General features: G+C 41.8%; 1 protein-coding gene across 1 annotated transcript in view; it reads right to left on the reverse strand.

Moving 5' to 3' along the window:
* Positions 1–2987: 2987 nt before the first annotated feature.
* The window catches only part of WIPF3 (WAS/WASL interacting protein family member 3), a 30501-nt gene continuing 15192 nt past the window's right edge, over positions 2988–18296 (reverse strand). Inside the window, exons 5-8 of the mRNA XM_069088303.1 lie at positions 16248–16397; positions 14991–15092; positions 6151–6227; positions 2988–3730 (exon numbers count right to left, since the gene is read on the reverse strand). Of these exons, the coding sequence (XP_068944404.1) occupies positions 3707–3730; positions 6151–6227; positions 14991–15092; positions 16248–16397 (353 nt within the window). The 3' untranslated portion in view covers positions 2988–3706. The remainder of the gene's footprint in view (positions 3731–6150; positions 6228–14990; positions 15093–16247; positions 16398–18296) is intronic.

Below are 18296 nucleotides of genomic sequence, written 5' to 3' on the forward strand. Positions count from 1 at the left end.
CCTTCCTTCCTTCCTTCCTTTCTTTCTTTCTTTCTTTCTTTCTTTCTTTCTTTCTTTCTTTCTTTCTTTCTTTCTTTCTTTCTTTCTTTCTTTCTTTCTCTTCCTTGCTTCCTTGCTTCCTTCCTTCCTTTTGGAGGGCAATTGGGGTTAAGTGACTTGCCCAAGGCCACACGGCTAGTTTTTGTGTTAAGTGTCTGAGGCTGGATTTGAACTCAGGTCGTCCTGACTCCAGGGCCAGTGCTCTATTCACTGTGCCACCTAGCTGCCCCAAAAATGTCATTCTTGTGTTTCTAGTGTTATGATCATTAAACCTATCTCTGCAAGCTGTGGAAGGATCATGGGATTGTAGACATAGGGCTGAAATGGAGGAAGGAAAAATGCATTTATTAAGCACCTACTATGTGCCATGCAATGTATTAAGTGCTTTACAAATATTATCTCATTTGCTCCAGAGTTCAGAGGCCAGCTTGTCCAGGCTCCATGTTTTACAGATGAGGAACCTGAGGCCCAGAGGGGTCTGGGATCACACAGCTAGTAAACAGCTGGACTGGGGTTCAAACCGAGGTCCTTCTGACATCAAATCAAGGTCTGTTTCCATTGAACCAGTGATTCCAACCTCTGATTTTACAAATGAAGTAATGGAAGACACTGGGGGTATAAATACAAAAAGCAAAAAAATAACCCCTACTCTTAAGGAACTTGCTCTATTTGAGGATTTATTTTTTAACTAGCTTCCAAAAGCCCTATTTAAGTTTTATTTGGGGAACTAAACCATCCTTGGGAGGTAATGGGTTCCCCTTCACTGGAGATTCAAGTGAAGCCAGGATGGTCAGGAACATTGTAGGGGGATCTCATTCATGTGAGCTGGACTTTGAGGCACCATTTCACTCTGAAGTTTCGATAGTAAAACAGAAGTACAAAGAATAGGCGTGGTCCCAAATATATGTGAGAAGATTCCCCCTTTGAAGAGGTGAGAAGTACCGTGGGGTGAGGGGAGAGGACATGGCATATACTTTGAGACTTTGTCAATGTATTAATCAGTTTTGTTGATTTTTTTTCCCTCTTATTTTTTTCTTTAAAAAAAATCTTTGTTATATGGGATGGCTGTGGGAGGGGGAAGTCAGAGGAATCCTGGGAGAAACTGAGGTGTCAAAACAAGAGAGATCAATAAAAATGTATTTAATTTTTTTAAGCCTCAGAATTACAGGGGAGGTTTTGCACTGGCCGGGGCAGGGAAGGGGGGTGTGTATCAGATCTGCCAGCTCAAGCCTTGTTGAGAGGGGATATGGGTACACACTACAGATAGGCTCTTCTCAGAGTTCAAACATTTGAATTTGTTGTGTTTTTTCCAACTGAATCTATGTGTGGGCATATGCACATATATCAAGAATTTTTTCCCAAAAAGATGCTTATCAAGGCCTATATTTCCCAGAGTTTCTGGTTCTGCACAAACACTATTTTGCCCCATCATGAAGCTTGTCTTATAATCAGATTAAAATGGCCCTTTAATCTTCTTCACCGGGGATGGTCCTTATCTGCAGTGCTGGCACTGACCCTGGTATTTGCATTCATTGTTAACTATATCAGCACCAAGAAATTGATTTATAAAGAGAATCCTTATAAATATGAAATATCTATATTAAACAGAAGGGGTGTCTTGTAGATCACAGTAGCAATGAGAATCCTTGAGATAGGAGAGGGGATAGGGAAAACACTCATCAAGTGTCAAGACTGAGATTCTTCTTTGTACCATTTCATGATGAAAGATCCAGGCCCGAATATTGTGCCTAGCAACTGTACACCATTGGTTAGTGCAAAAGGTTGCTAATTCTGTGACTGTATCCAGTAGGAGCTTAATAAATGTTTGGTTTTTTATTCAGTAATTTCTTGTCGACATGATTATATCTTTCCAGTTTCCAGAGATTACAATGTAAAAATTGATTGTGGCTTTTTATTTGCCTTTGAAGAAGTCTAATTTTTTTAGTCACATCTTAAACTAGACAAGCAGAGTCTGACTATTTTCTCTCATCTATGAACATGTTGAAAACAGTCCACAAAGTTTCTCTGGCCATGGGTCTTGTTCTGTGATGGAGAGAGAATTGGGATTATGTATGTTCCCATGATTCTGTGGCTTTGAAAGATGTAGGGCTGTGTATACATACATACATACATACATACATACATATATATATATATATGAGGTAGGAGAGAGGAGAAGTCCACTAACACTACAAATTTGGGGGGGCGGTAAACTGAGTTAACTGGAAGGCACAGAGCTTCACTACACTTTGGCTCTTGCTGGAGGAAGCCTGTGCTTACCAAGGAGGGGATGAATCAGATATGGGGGGGGGGTAGGAATTTCCCTGCATGCTTCAATATCTACTTTTTTGTGAGGGCTGGGCTGATCACATGGCAGGAATGTAAAGGTCACTAATGGTCAGTCGACAGGCTCTTAAAGGATCCTCACTGTATTTGAACATGTTGAGTAGATTCCCTGTGGTAAATGGGTGTATGGGAGGGTAAGAACCAGAGACACCCAGGACAGGTGAAGTATATGGATGGGCTGGGAATATCCACTGATGAGATCACAGATCCATTCAAATACTGAACCACAATGGACATTCATCGCTCTAAGGGGATGCTCCGGGGGCAGTATCACTGTCTCAGAACAGGGAGTTCAGAAAAAACTGAGAACATCTCTTTCACCACGGAACTGAACATGAGAGAGTTCTCTCAAAGCTCATTAGGTACTATAAGGAAAGGTCCTCAGAACCATATGTAGTGGGGTGTGAACTCCCTGAGGACAGGCACTCAAGGTCTTCCCAGCACCCAAGCACAGTATTTGTAAGTAGACACCTAAATGTTTGTTAGACTAATCACTGGAAGGAAAAAACGTGACAGACAGCCTTGTAAGCAGAGGATGGATGACATCAGGTAGGACTGGCTTCTACTATTAATAACCAGGCTAGACAAAGAGAAACAGAGTCATTGTATGGAAACAAATTCCTTCTCTCCTTTTTTTTATTAAGGGTCATATTTACATTAGGCAATAAAATTCACATATTGAAAATCAGAAGAAAGTGGGAGAAAAGGTAGAGAGCCATGACATCCTGGTCATTCCATGCTGACTGGTGAAATCCATTAGCTGCAATGTGGGTACGTTCCTCGTTCATCCATTCTGTAAGGCATTGTTTGGTTTTGTTACCTAGCTGATGCAATTAGACTATGAAATCATGTCATTGACGAGTTGCCATGTACTCTTGAATAGGGGGACTAGTTAAAACTTCTCTAAGGATGATTCAAAAAATGTTGGATTTTTTTAAAGACACTGGAAGGGCCAGCCCATGTGGCTATTTACAGTCATGGAATGAATACTGAACAGGGAGAGGAGTAGATGCCCTCTCCCCGATACCACTAATCAGGCTGGGGTAAACCTCCTCTTTGTACCGACTTGGACAAAGGGGCTGCCACACATCTGGGCACATTTAAAAAATAAATCGCTAAAATAAAAGACAGCTGCAACACTGATTCAAAGCCTGTGCTATGACCTAACTATAATAAATAAGAGCTTGCTGCTGAGCTCGTTTGTCAGATGAAAAACAAAATCTTGAGTTTGGTGTGGTTGCTGATGGCATTCTCCAGCAGATCCTCCATCCTGCTGTTCAGACCAGGACATGATGATGGGACTTGGACTTCATCTGTCTTCTTACCGGAGAGTTTTCAGTGGTAGCTGTAAAGATAATACAGTTCTGATCACTGTGGTGAAAAAACTTGTCTCGCCTATGGGATCTGGTCAAGGGCATGAAATCTGGTGTAATGGACTTCCAGGCCCTTTGAAGCCTAGATGCCCCCTCAAGGTTCCTTCAAGCTCTAAATATAGGATTCTCTGATTCTTCAGATTCTGAAATGCCACAATTCTAGGTATGGCTCTCAAAGGGCTGCCTGTTCCCTACTCAAAGAACTCAACATAGCTTCTTGTAAAAATCTCTACAAGTAGGAGACACAATGGTTTTTCTTCCTGTTTCCTTTGTGGCAGAGCTGAGTTGGGTTGCATGGTTCCAGCATGAATACTGCATCTGACTTTTTTTGTCATCAGAAATCAAACATGATTTTAAAATGGAATGAAATCATTAACAAAGTTGGCTATTTGTGAGGGGCTCACGATCCTCTAGAATCCACTAGGGGCAAGCATTGGTCACCTTCAACCCAATTGGTAAGTACTTGCCTAGGATTCCAAGATAGACCTACTAGAAAATCAGGGGAGAAACTGAGGCCATTCTTGCCCCCTGGCTCAGTGCTTTTACTACTGGACCACTCAGGTTTGGGTGCATAAATGAACACAAACATCCCTTGGAGGCCCATCCCTGAGACTTCATGATTCAATGATTCTTAGTGTTACTCTCCAGGAGGCCCCCTGCTTCCTTCCCAAGTAAGGCTCTTGTGAAGCTGTTCTTAACAGGTATCCTGTGATGCTGAGGACTTGGGCATTTTGAGTGAAAGCTTCAAATTTCACCAGAATGAACACTCAGTAGATTAGGATTCCAGCTAAACACAATGAATGATTCCCCAGATATGGTAATAATTAGATATTGAAGTTAGCTCCCAGCAGAGACTGAAATAGCCATTTTTAGGAATGAGACTATTTCTGGTTCACCTGGATAAGATGCAATGATTCCTGGAGTCAGCGAGACCCTTTAAGGCAACAGGGTCCCCAAGAGATGCTTACTGATAATAAGTCACATTTATAAAGCACTTTACAAAGGTAATCATCCTCATTGTTTAATGTTATAATCTTCTGTGATTAATACTGAGTAGAAAAAAAGAACTAAGTTCCTTCCAAATGATCTCGGAGGTCCCTTCTACTTAGAAACAGTGCAGCCTGAAGGACAGAGTCAGGAAGGCCTGGGTATGGATGACCTCAGGTGCTAGCTGTGTGACCCTGGGTAAGTCACTTCATCTCTCTCAGACTCAGTTTCCTCATTTCTAAAATGGAGATACTGGTAACACCTCTCTAACAAAGTTGTGAATATCAAATGAGAGAATGCCTATAGTGTCTTGTAGACAGTTAAGTAGGGCTCTATAAATGTAGACTGCTCTGACCATGGTGCTGATAAAGTGTCTTGTAGACAAGTAGGGCTCTATAAATGTAGACTGCTCTGACCATGGTGCTGATGCTGACGCTGGAGATGGCACCTTGGAGATTTCCTGATTTTAAGATTCTAGGGCCAGCTCTCAAGGGGCTCTTGGCCATGCCACATTCCTGTCATCTTTTATCTAGCTTCTAGAAGGGTCAGTAAAAAGAACCAACGAGTTAGTAGTGTTTCAATAACACCTAGATTCTTGGGGTTGTCCCAAACGGAAAAAAGTGAAATGCCAGCATAGGAAAGGACTGATGTAACATTTCCAATAATAACTCTTAAAGATGAGAACCAAACCTCCACATTGAGATAAGGGAAGTTAGCTCTTTGGGGGCTAAGAAGCCCAAATATCCTCAGCTGGACTAAGAGACTGTCCTGGATAACCCAAGGTACTTTCCCATCTCATATCCCTTTGGGCCTCCCTGGTTTTCACTTGTGATCAGGAGCTACTCTGACCATAGATTTAAAGCAGAAAGAGACAAACAAACTCACCTTTATTCAACACCTTATTTTATGGATAAGGAAACTGAGACCCAAGGAGATTAAGTAATTTGTGCCAAATCACACAGCTATTAAATGGTAAAGCCTCCTACAATATGCCTCAAGAGAACCTGGGAAAGCCATGTTCCTCAGTCAGATATTAAGATCATGTGTTTTATGGACAGTCTACATCAAATTGCTTGCTTTCTCAACAGAGCGGGGAGTAGAGGGAAGGAGAGAATTTGGAACTCAAACCTTGAAAAAAATAAGGTTAAAATTATTTTTACATGTAATTGGAAAAAAATAAATATTAAATTAAAATTTTAAAAGGAGTTTAAAAAAACATAAAAATCATCATAAAAACATCAAATCAAATCATGTATTTCTATCTTTGTTTAAGATCAATGAGTTTTTTCAATGAGGGAAAAATTGAGGAGAAACTTTTTGACTGTTGTGAGAAAATATATCCTGGCTCATTCTCTGGTCCCCAGGACAGAATTCCAGCCCCAGGCTTGACATTCAGATATGTTACCTGAGAGTTTCGACCCTTGGTGTCCTCATTGCCCCGACTAGTGGCCTCTGCTGGGAGCCAGGAACCTGGAGTTGGACCTGAAAACAGAAGATGTGATTAATTAATCAGGATTAATTGGTACACAAAGAAATGTTGTCAAAATCAGCATCTGCAAGCAAGAGGAGCAAAGTTACCAGTGGTTACAAGACCTGCCCAACTGAAAACCTTCAAATTAAGAGCCACTGCACTTGGAGTCAGGAGACTTGGATTCGAATCCTGCCTCAGGCACTTCCTTGCTTTGCTGTGTGACCCTGAGCAAGTCTCTGCATATTTCCAGGTCTCAGTCACCTCATCTGTAAAATTTAGGGTGTTGGAAGCAAAGACCTTTAATGTCCCTCCTGGCTCTGTGTTTCTTGGCACAGGCAGTCACTTTCTCATCCACAGTCTTAGCTGTAGACACACTGTCTGAGGAGGCAAAAGCTCTTGCTACTTTAAATATTTTATATACAGTAAGTGCTTTACAAATGGTCACTGAATGAATGAAAGAATGAATGCATGTATATGCAGAGACTAGAATAAATAAGCCAACTTTCCCTGCCCCTAATAATTCTCGTTCAAGCTTCTCTCCATCACAGCTGTTTTAACCAAGGTCTGCCTATCTCTGTCTCCCAGATAACATCAAAAGGAGCTGGGCTGGGGAATTGGTTGTCATTCCCCTCTCCACTAGCTTTGTTTGAATCTGAGTTCCATCTCTGGCTTTTTTAGTCTTTAACTCCCTCCCAATCCAATCCAATGAATGTTTACCAAGCACCTACTATATGCTGGACACTGTGCTAAAGGCCTCCCAGTGTACAGTCATTCCAAATGGGCTCCATTGATGTCCTTCACCACAATTCAATGAGCAATTATTAAGCACCTATTTTACAGAAGGAAAAGCAGTGTAGTCTAGTGGTTAGAGAGTCAACCTCAAAGCCAGGAGACCAGGTTCAAGGCCTTCCTCTGACATACCCTGGTTGTTTAACCCTAGACAAGGCACTCTCAGTACTCCCAAGTGTGCTCAGTCCTGGCAACACAAAAAGAAATCAGTCCCTGCCCTCGAGGAGCTTACATGCTATTAGGAAGACACAGCCTATAAACACTGATAGTAAATACAATACATACACCAAACAATACAAAGTAATTTCAAGAGTGAGAGAACACAAATAACAGGCGAAGGGGGGTGCTAGGAGGGGTTTGTATAAGACGTGGTCCCTAAGGAAGGAAACAAGAATTCATTTACTGCCTACTGCATGCCAGACACTTTGCTGAGCACTTTACAAATATTCTCATTTGGAAATACAAATCAAAACGACTCTGAGGTACCACATCTCACTGGTCAGATTGGCTAAGATGACAGAACAGGAAAATGATAAATGGTGGAGAGGATGTGGAAAAATTGGAACACTAATGCATTGTTGGTGGAGTTGTGAACTGATCCAACCATTCTGGAGAGCAATCTGGAACTATGTCCAAAGGACTATAAATAAGTGCATACCCTTTGACCCAGCTATACCACTTCTAGGGTTATATCCCAAAGAGATCAAAGAGGTGGGAGGAGGACCTGTATGTATAAGAATGTTTATAGCGGCTCTTTTTGTGGTGGCAAAGAATTGGAAATCAATGGGATGCCCATCAATTGGGGAATGTCTGAACAAGTTGTGCTATATGAATGTAATGGAATACTACTGTGCTATAAGAAATGAGGAGCAGACGGACTTCACAATAACCTGGAGAGACTTATATAAAATGATGCTAAACAGATGAAGAACAGAACCAGGAGAAATCTGTACACAGTCACAGACACAATGTATGTATAATGACTAACTTCAATAGACCAGGCTCCTCTCAGCAATGTAAGGTTATAAGACAACTCCAAAAGCTCATAACCAACAGAGATACCCACACCCAGAGAAAGAGCTGTGGAGTCTGAATGCAGACTGAAACAAACTACTTGCTCTGTTTCTTTTACTTGTTTTCCCACTGATCATTCCATTGGTTATAATCCTTCTTTACAACCTGACTAACGATTAATGTGAAGATATTTGTAGATCCTATATTCGAGTGCATCCTGCCATGATGGGGTGGGGGGAAGAGAGGAAGAGGGAGAAAATTTGAAACTCAAGGGACTGTGGAACTGAATGTTGTAAACTAAAAGTAAACAAATCAATTTTTTAAAAAATCAATGGGAAAAGAAAACAAATATTCTCATTTGGTCTTCACAGCACTCCACTGCTATTATTGTCTCTATTTTTATAGTTGAGTATACTGAGGCAGATAGTACTTCAGTGACTTGTCCAGGGTCACATCTAAACTGTGTTTTGAAGAAACCTAGTAGGAATGCTGCAAGGTAGAGTTGTGGAAACCATTCAGATATGGGGACCACCTGTGCAAGTGTCAGGAGGTGAGAGTTCTTATCACCTTAGTTGTGAATGACATAGTTATTCTTAGCAATGCAATGATCCAAGACAATTCCCAACTCATAATGGACTCACAGTGAAAACAACTATCCACCTCCAAGAGAAAGGCCCAACGAAGTCTGAATAGGGAGCAAATCATACTTTTAAAATTTCTTTATTATTCTTGCTTGGTTTTGATCTGTGTTTTGCAACACAGCTAATACAGAAATATGCTTTGCATGACTACACATGTATAGTCTATATCAAATTGCTTGTTTTCTGGGGGGGGTGTAAAGAGAGGGAGGGAGAGAATTTAAAACTCAAAATTAAAAAAATACACGTTAAAATTGTTTTTACATGTAATTAAAAATAAAATGTTGAAATATCTCTAAAAATAAATACAATGATTATTTATCCAACACCTAATCATTACTCCAAAGGATTCATGAGGAAACACGTTACCTACATGGCTAACTCAGGAATTCGTTTTGCTTGGTTGTAAAATGGGTTTTGTTTTTCTTTCTTTTTTAATGGGAGTCGTGAGGGAGAGGGAGAGAACATAGATTTTTGGTCATTTAAAAAATTTTAAATAATTTTTAAAAATTTATTTTAGTTGCAAATTTCAATTTTAAAAAGAAATCTGACCACTTAACCCCAATTGCTCTCCAAAAAGAAAAAAAAAAGATTAACAAAATAGAAATCCGAGGGGCAGTCAGTAGGGAGATGCAATGTTGTATATAGGGAACTGCCAAAAGGCTCATTTAGTTCAAGTGTAACTAAGTGCTTGCTGGAGGGTAATGTTCAATCAGGCTGGAAAACAGGCTGAAGCCAGACCCTGGAGCACTTTGATGTCAATCTGAAGTGTTTGTATTTTAATAGAAGAGCAAAGGGGAGTCCTTGTAGCTTCTTTGGTTGAGGAATTAAATGTTCTCACCTGTACTGATATCACACACACACACACACACACACACACACATATCTGACTTCGGTAGCAGTGTACACAATGGATTTGGTGGAGTGGGGAGACTGGAAGCAAGGAAGACTATTGAGAGGTCTTGCAATAGTCCCAACTCCTCATAACTGGGGAATCTTTCCATAACACAGTAATAGAAGGTAAGTCAGGATAAGAAATCCATACTTTGTAAATACATCTCTTTTTATGCCTTTGTATTTGCTCTCTTTTCCTTTTTAAACATTCCAACCTCATTCTGGGGAACTGAGGGGTAAAGAGATCTCAAACATCTCCATCAGGATAGAGAGGTGCAAACACCCTCTCTGGAGACAGGCATCAGGGATGAAGGGAGTAAGCTGTTTAAAGCCCCAGAAACAGAACAAAGGAAACACCTAGGAGCCACAGAACAGAGATGACAACATACCTCCTGGTAAATAGGAGCATGTAATGTGTGTGTGTGTGTGTTCGAATGTGAGACAAAGGGCACAATCTACACACGTCACTAGTATTGAAACAGGACAATGAATTCCTCAGAGGTAAGATGACATTGCTTTCTCGACCGTGGAGAGCCCAAATCACAAAGGAAGCGGGTCAATAGTGAGCCAGGGGGCAGGAAGAGACACGGAAGTGTTAGCAGACTTGAATAATGAAAGATTGGCCTTGTATTAATCTGATAGTGTCTAGCTCTGGGATTCCCAAGGACAGACACTCACAGGCTCATTAGTCTTGCCAGGGTTATTCCTGTATTTCTTTCCCAGCTCCCCATCCTGAAATGAGAGGGTGAGCTCAGTCCTTAAGACCACGAATATCAGTTCACAGTTGATTTTACTCCTTCTTGCTGAGGATAGGAATAACGAAACACAGAATCCGTTAATGATAGCCCTTTAGGATACGAGTGCAGGGTGGGGGGTTGGGGTAGCTAACCTCCATTTCCACCAAGAAGTAAACTCGAAGCAATAGAGCCAGTTATAACAGGAGTGCTCTGCATGACCTAGAATTTCCTACCTCTAAACCCCCTAAAACTGAAGTTCAAAGAGATTACAGGATATCTGAAGATTAAGACTCCCTTTTCCCAGAATGGCTTAGTGCAGGGGTTCTTAACTTAGGTTCTGTGGATAGATGTCAAGGGGTCAATAAACTTGGATGGGAAAAATATTACATCTTTATTTTCACTGACGTCTAACTGAAATCTAGAATTTCCTCCAATTATTTGAAACCATGACTCTATTCTGAGAAGCCTTTGGATTAGAGGTCCAGAGGCTTTACTAGACTGCTCAAGGGATCTACAACACGAGAAGGAATATAAACCAGGTGGCTCATTGCCCCATCCTGCTCTCATCAGTGTGTGTAATTTCCCAAAGATACCACAGTGAGAACAAACAAGACAAGGCAACTACAACAAATTTTATTAAACTCAAGAAACCCAGCGTAACAAGGCTTGCTTTTCAGTTTGGGACTCCAGTACTCCAAACGGACAGGGGAGCTCATTGAGGTGGCTTTCTCCTCCAATGACACATCAAGCAATCCCACGTGGCCCCCAAGTCATCCCTCCTGGCCCATCCTGTGTGGCTTTTGTCCATCTGTGCCCGTGAGATCATCACAGGAGATCCACCCAGTGTAATGGGGCCCCCCTCACTTTCTTATGACATACAAAGGTTCCAGTGGAGCTTTCTTCTTTCCCACAAGACAGGCTCATTTTTTCCCCTTGGTGACATCTTGAACTCCTGGCACATTCCTTGTTTGGAAGGTGTTGCTGCCAGTTCATACCCACCAAGCACCTTCCATTGCCCTCTGGGTAAACCTTTTTTAATTCTTGGGAGCCTTCGATCACTCTCCACCATACCAGCAACTCATGAAGAAACGTCTTCGTAGTAGCACAATAAAAAAGAGTTCCATCCTATCTTTCTCAGAGTTCTAATATAATCATTATCAGCTTTATGACTTAGACTCCTCAAATGCCTATGGCTCCTTCTCTGGTATCAGTGATGTCCTCTCCACCTGCCTTGGGCAATGGCTCTGCCGTTGCTTTGACCCATCTGTGTGATCTTATCCACGCGGGTAATGACCTTCTTCTAAGGGTAATGCCTTCTCCTAAGAATAATGGTGATGATAGCTAAAGGTTTGTAAAGTGTTTTGTGTATGTCATATTATTGATCTTCACAACCCTGGGAGAGAGGTGCTGTTATCATCCTCATTTTACAGATCAGGAAACCGAGGCTTAGAGACTTGCCCAGAGTCATATAGTTAGTCAGCATCTGAAGCAGGATTTGAACTGAGGTCTTCCTGACTCCAAGTCTGGCATTCAATCCACTGAGACACCAGCTTCTCTTCCTTTGTGACTCTTATCCATGCCCTCCCATAAATCCTCCACATGGAGTTCACCCAACATTCTGGGGGCCTACCTCTAGTAAAGCAAAATGAAATTGCCATTTCCCAAAGGCAATCCAGCTTGCTCTCTTCCTCCTGGCCAATTCTAAACCAGTGCTTGTCCAAGAGTCATGTCTCGACTGACCCAACTCTATGGTTTCTCCATGCAACTGTACATCACATTCTGGATGACAAACATAATTCATTCATTTGGTTTTTCTTGTGTGAAATTAGGTAATATAATAATAATAAAATAAGGTAAATTCTTTTGAAAGACTATGAATTTTACTTAAGAGGCTGTTCAGTGTAAGGTTTTGATGCAGGGAATATAATATCATTTAGTTCCTCTTCCATCTGGACTCTGTGGTCTGTCTTCCATGACAATTGCCAACACCTTTGGTAAGCATAAATCTCTCTGCTTTAAGCCTCTCCTGACATGAATAATGAGGAGGTCATCAAAGTCATTCTATTATTATACACTTAAAGGACTCTTAGATTTTGAGGTATACTCGGGAGACACTTTGATGGTGAAGTGCCTTTAGGGTGACATTTTGGTTTATTAAATAATTTAATGTAATGTAATAAAGTAATGGCCTTTTGTGTTTTTCATCTCTGTTTCCTTTCCAGTTTTATCCTTTGATGGCTGTGGGTTAATTTGGTGTAGTTGGATTTCTCTACATTTGTTTTATTCTCCACTACTTCTCACTCTTTTCCCAAGTACTACTGCTCATGATTTTACTCAGTAAGCTATTACAAACCACTTTAATTTTATTTACAAACCAGTATACTTCACACAATGCCTGGCACAAAACAGGTGCTTAATAAATGCTCACTGACTAAACCAGTGCTGTCCTTGATTCTACTTCTTTTCAATTGGCGAGGAGACAAAATGTTTGCTGAGAGAGGTGGTTTCTGGGCTTTTCTGTTCTCATCGGTATGGTGACCGAATTTCTTTATCGAATTTCTCTAGGAGGTGGTAACAGTCTACATTAAAATCTACCCTTTTATTCATTTTTTCATTTCAATGTCTACAACTGGTTGAAATAATTTATATGTGAAAACCGCTTTGAAAACCTTTGTTGCTATTGTCATGGTTGGTCAGTTGTGTCCAACTCTTCATGACTTCCTTTGACAAAGATACCGATCAGTTAGCCATTTCCTTTCCCAGCTCATTTTACAGATGAGGAAACTAAGGTAAACAAGTTGAAGTGACTTGCCCAGGGTCACACAGCTTATTAGTGTCTGAGGCCAGATTTGAACTCATGAAGATGAGGTTTCCTGATTCCAAGTCCAAAGCTCTATGCACGATGGTGCACCCAGTTGCCTTTGAAAGCCTTAGAAGAATTATACAATTAGCAATGATGGTGATAACAATGGAACTGTCTGAATTGTGTCATTTTCGGTCTTTATTTTAATTTGCTATTGATTTTGATCTTTGATCTCACAAGTCAAGAGTTTATCGTATCGACATTAATTAAGTGATTCATCTGTAACGAGACTTTCCTGCCTTTAAACAGAATCAGATTCCGTTTTCATGTTGACATTTGATGCTCCCCATTTCCAGGGTCTCCAAACTCTCTTAAGGCAAATATTCAGATTTAGAGGCATGGAGTTTTGCCCTTGTCTACAAATTATTGGCTTCTCTTGTTTCTTACTCTTGCATCAAATTTTCCAATTATTATTTTTCCCTCGAGGCAGTTGGGGTTAAATGACTTGCCACAGCTAGTGTCAAGTGTCTGAGGCCATATTTGAACTCAGGTCCTCCTGATTCTACCCACTCTACCCACTGTGCTACCTAGCTGTCCCTTCTGATTTATTCTTTTTTGCCACCTTCTCCTATACCAGCCTTTGCATTGAATACATCGATATTGACATACATGTATATATGTATATGTGAGTGTATACAAATACACACATATGTGTGTATATGTATGTATGTATGCATGCATGTGTGTATGTGTGTATGCATGTATGTGTGTATCTTCTCTCCCCCTTCCCGCCATCTTGGATGCAAGATAAAACCAACTTTGCCAGGTCCATGAAACAGAAGGATAGTTCACAGGTTCTCCCTTGGAAGGTCAATGACTAAGTCCTTTATACCTTAAATCATGCATTCATTGAGATGCAGCAGTGGCCACAACAAATATTACTACTGTGTTAAATTTAATAAACACTTAAAAATGACATAATTAAAGTTTAGCTTCATATGCAACCCTCTTTTTTCCGTACTTGGTATACTAAAATGTTCGTGTTTGTTGATGATGTCTATTAAGTTTATAATTAAAAAGAAAACTGGAACTAAAGAGGGAAAAGCAGTGAATTTGGGGTTAGAAGGGAATTTGAATCTTGGCTCTGACACATCCTAGCTCACTAGCCAAGACAGATCATTAGACCTCAGTCCTCAACGTAAAAGGGGGATAATAAAACTTGTATGCCCATCTCACAGGGCTGTTGTATGAACAGTGCTGCAGACAGATCTTAAAGCAGTTATATAAATGGGGGTCAGTATTTTTCAATAAGAATTTGTTATGGCTTTATTCTGCAGAGTAATGCAATGGAAAACCTTGGAATCAGAACATCTGAATTTGAACCTCTGTCACCTGTAAACTACATGACTTTGGATGAGTCACTTGACTTCTGTGGGCCTCAGTTTCTGCATTTGTAAAATGAAGGCCTTGGGCCAAGTGAACTTCTAAAGAAGATCACTAAGGCTCCTTCCAGCTCCAGATCTATGACCACAATGCTACAAGAGGTTGAATTATATATATTCACTATGATGTTACCCAATATTTATAAGCAAATACACAAATAAGTGAGATATCTATGCTCTCATCAGTCAGGGAACTTCTGGTGTGGGAACTCCTTTCCCAACATGTCTGTGATTTCATAGTTATGTAGGAGGAAGTTGCCCATTGGCTTGAGGCCCCCAGAGTCAAGCAACTCACCCAGGGTCACACAGTTGATAAGGGGTTGTATCTAAGATCTGAACCCCGATTCTGAGCCCAAAATATCTTTCAGCTTTTACTCATTCTAGTATACCGACTTCAGAAAATTTGAGAATGAAAAAGCATTCTTTGTCTAGTCAATGAGAGAGGATCCTTACTCACTTTTGGGGACCTTGCTGGGATACGTCTTCTGGCATGGCTTGTATTCATCGGGAGGAGGGAAGTCTTCTACTGAATGAAAAGTAAATTTGGACTCAAAGTCATCTGGATTGAGAAGAAGAAACAATGAGAAAGTGCCAGTTAATGACAATCCTGGGCATGGAGTCTGTTTTTACTCCAGGGAATAAATCCCCGAGGGAATGGATCTGAGACTGTAAGCCCTTCTTTGCCTCCTCTTGCTTAATCTCAGGGTTCACACTGAGAGTGATTTAAACAGTCATTTGGGGTATCAGGGAGACAAAGGAAGGGATGGGGAACCGGCATCCAAACTTAACCACTCCCTTCAAATGTGTGCCTGTGTTCGAGACATTCCAACACAAATAACTTTAAAGTGATAACATTTAAAGTTTAACTTCCTTCAACGACAAACATTTCCTGGGCAGGTACATATGAGTGAAGCTGATGGAGGGTCTCCAGACTCGTTTAACTGCCTTCAACAACAAACATTTCCTGGGCAGGTATATATGAGTGAAGCTGATGGAGGGTCTCCAGACTCGTTTAACTGCCTTCAACAACAAACATTTCCTGGGCAGGTATATATGAGTGAAGCTGATGGAAGGCCTCCAGACTCCAAGGTCAAAGGTGGCATCTGGCACCTTGGAACTGCCCTGGGCAGCTCTGATAACTGGGGTTCCTGGGTAAAGGTGGAACAGTGGCAGCAGTTGCCCTTGCTGTCAAAGGGAACCCTAGCTTCAAAAGCAGAAGCTGAGGAAGTTTCCTGAGGCACCTCAGGTCTCCAGGAGGTCACTGGGCAGGGTCCAGAGAAGAGGGCCTCACATTTCCAAGAACCTCATCTCCTTACAGTGGGCACAAGTCCAGGCCTAATGGTTCCCTCTTCCCCTACAGTCTTTGCCTCCCCAAACTTCTCATGCACATTTTAAAGGTTGGCCTTCCTCCGCCCACAATCCCAGCTTTTCACGGTTGGTCTGTCCCAGATGATCCCTCTGTTTGTACAGATGCCTCTGGGAGGCACTTTGCTGCCAGCATGGCAGAGCAGACACACACATTTTCACTTTTATAATTGCCCAGGGCAGTGGGAATAGACTTGCTTCCAAAAATGTCTGCTTAGTAAACCTCAGAGCCCATGTAGCATGACTCAGCTTCCCAAATCCATCAGAAAACAGAAAAGTCTAAGCCCAGCTAAGGGTACCAGGGCTGGAGATGAGATAGGTGAGCTGCCTATCTGGGAGCTCAGGTTACCTGTGATATGGATGTTTCCATTCCTCACCGGGGCTCCAGGTTGTGGCGTGCCCACCCAGGCCAGGGCCTGCTGACTTTTGCTGGATAGCTCTGTCGTGGGGGACCTTGCTGGGGGTACTGGGGGTGGATTCAGCTTCCCCCCACCAGAGCCTGAGGAAGAAGCAGATGGAGCCTTAATATACCCAAATGTGGCATCAAAGCAGGAGGTTAACAAAGGTTAAATGATTTATCCAGGGTCACACAGCTAGTAAGTGTCTGAGACAGTATTAGAACTCAGGACTACCTGAATCCAAGTCTGCTGCTCTATCCACTGTCTTGAGAGAGCTTTGAAGAGAAGTAGATTCTGCTACTGAGCTCTGAGGGAAACTCAGAAAGGAGGAGGAAAGGCCTTGGGGAAGGCAGCTGGGGATGATGGAGGTGAGTTTGGGATGAGCTAAAGGTTTAAGTTTGGCTGGAATCCAGGCAATGTGAAGGGGTTAGGGTCATAGAATCTTAGGTCTAGAGTCCTATACTCTCATTTCTCATTAATGTGAGAAAATATTGGAAAGGGTTAATGGGACTGGACTGTGGAGAACCTGAAATGACCAGGCTAAGAGGTTTGTATTTCCTTATGAAGGCTATTGAAATGTTTTAAATTCAGCATGGCACCTTCCCCATGAATACTCAATAAATACTGAATTGAACCTGTCCTGAATTTTTCTTTTTCTCCCCCACTAGACTGTAAAATCCATGAGGGCAGGGAAGTGGGTCTAATAACTCTCTGAATCTCTCACTGTACCTGCCTACAGGATAGGGTCCAATCTAGTAGCTGGAAAACCAGGAAATATCGGGAAATTGAAAGGTCAGCACAGTGCAGTCAGGCACCTGCAAGGGATATGCCATCCACCCAGGCACTCCATAGTCTGGGGATTATCCTGTTTTATTAAATATGAGGCAGGCCCTGAGCCATGTTGGAGAGACCTCAGAGATATGGTGGAAAGGACTTTGGTCTCAGAACCAGAAAACTCTAACACTGTTACTAAGTAATTTCTCTCTCAGTTTCCTCATCTTTCAAACAGGGATGAACTGTCAGATCCAACTCAAAAGTAAGATAGCACTAGTTAGGAGAAGTAAGAACCTGATTCAAGATGTGGGAGAATTGGTCAAGAAGCCTGTGAGGGAAGCAACTTTTAGGGGTAGTACCCCAGAGACCAAAAGGTAAAGGAAGCCAATGAGTTGAAGTATGTTTTTTGAAGTCTGGCCGAAAGCTGGTGGGCATCATTGGAAAAGTGTATGGAGTTGGCAAAGGCTTAAGTGATGTCAGTAAAAAGATAATTGAAAATGATTAAAAAGAAAGATAACTGGAAAAATCTGTTGAGAAAAACTCTTCCTTCAGCTGCCACGGCAGCCCAACTAGACAAGATGTTCCAGAAAAGGTCCATGGAGGTGAAAAACATGGAGACGAGAAGATGGTGATGATTCACCGAAGACCCCAGAAAGAAAGTGTCTGCTGGAAGGCCCTGGAAGAATGTGAGGTCATGGAATTCCTCGCCTGGAAACCGAGGCAGATCTCAGAAGGGATCCCTGCAGAGTCCTCTCCCTAAGAAAAAGTGGAAGACTGACCTCTTCAAAACTCACCCTGGCCAGGAGCACATAGCTCTGCCTGTACTTCACAGGACTAGCACCATAGAGATATAGTTTGGTTTCCTTAAAAGCTCCCTAGCTCCTTCCTTGGCTTTTCCAGTCAGACACCTGAAATATTTGATTAAATGTAGGCAAGTGCAGAGAGTGGCATCTGTTACCCTCCAATTACTGCCTTGGGCTATTTGCTGGGAAACTGAGCAGCAGGGCTTGTCCCAAGAATCTTCAAGTGAGACAAATCTCTCCCTCATGGAACCAGAAGGAAAATGCTGTTTTCTGTCATGCAAGGCTACCAGCATCCACTTGGCTGTATACAACTCCAAATAAGGGGATGGCTTAGAGAGGGTCCAAAAGATGGTAACAATGGTCTGGGACTGAAATGAGGCCCTTGGGAAAAGAGCAGAGAAACTGGGATGATGGAGCCTAGAG

This window comes from Petaurus breviceps, unplaced genomic scaffold (genome assembly GCF_028583685.1).
Source record: "Petaurus breviceps papuanus isolate PSGF00001 unplaced genomic scaffold, PetGlider_PUasm1.0 185, whole genome shotgun sequence".
NCBI lineage: Eukaryota > Metazoa > Chordata > Mammalia > Diprotodontia > Petauridae > Petaurus > Petaurus breviceps.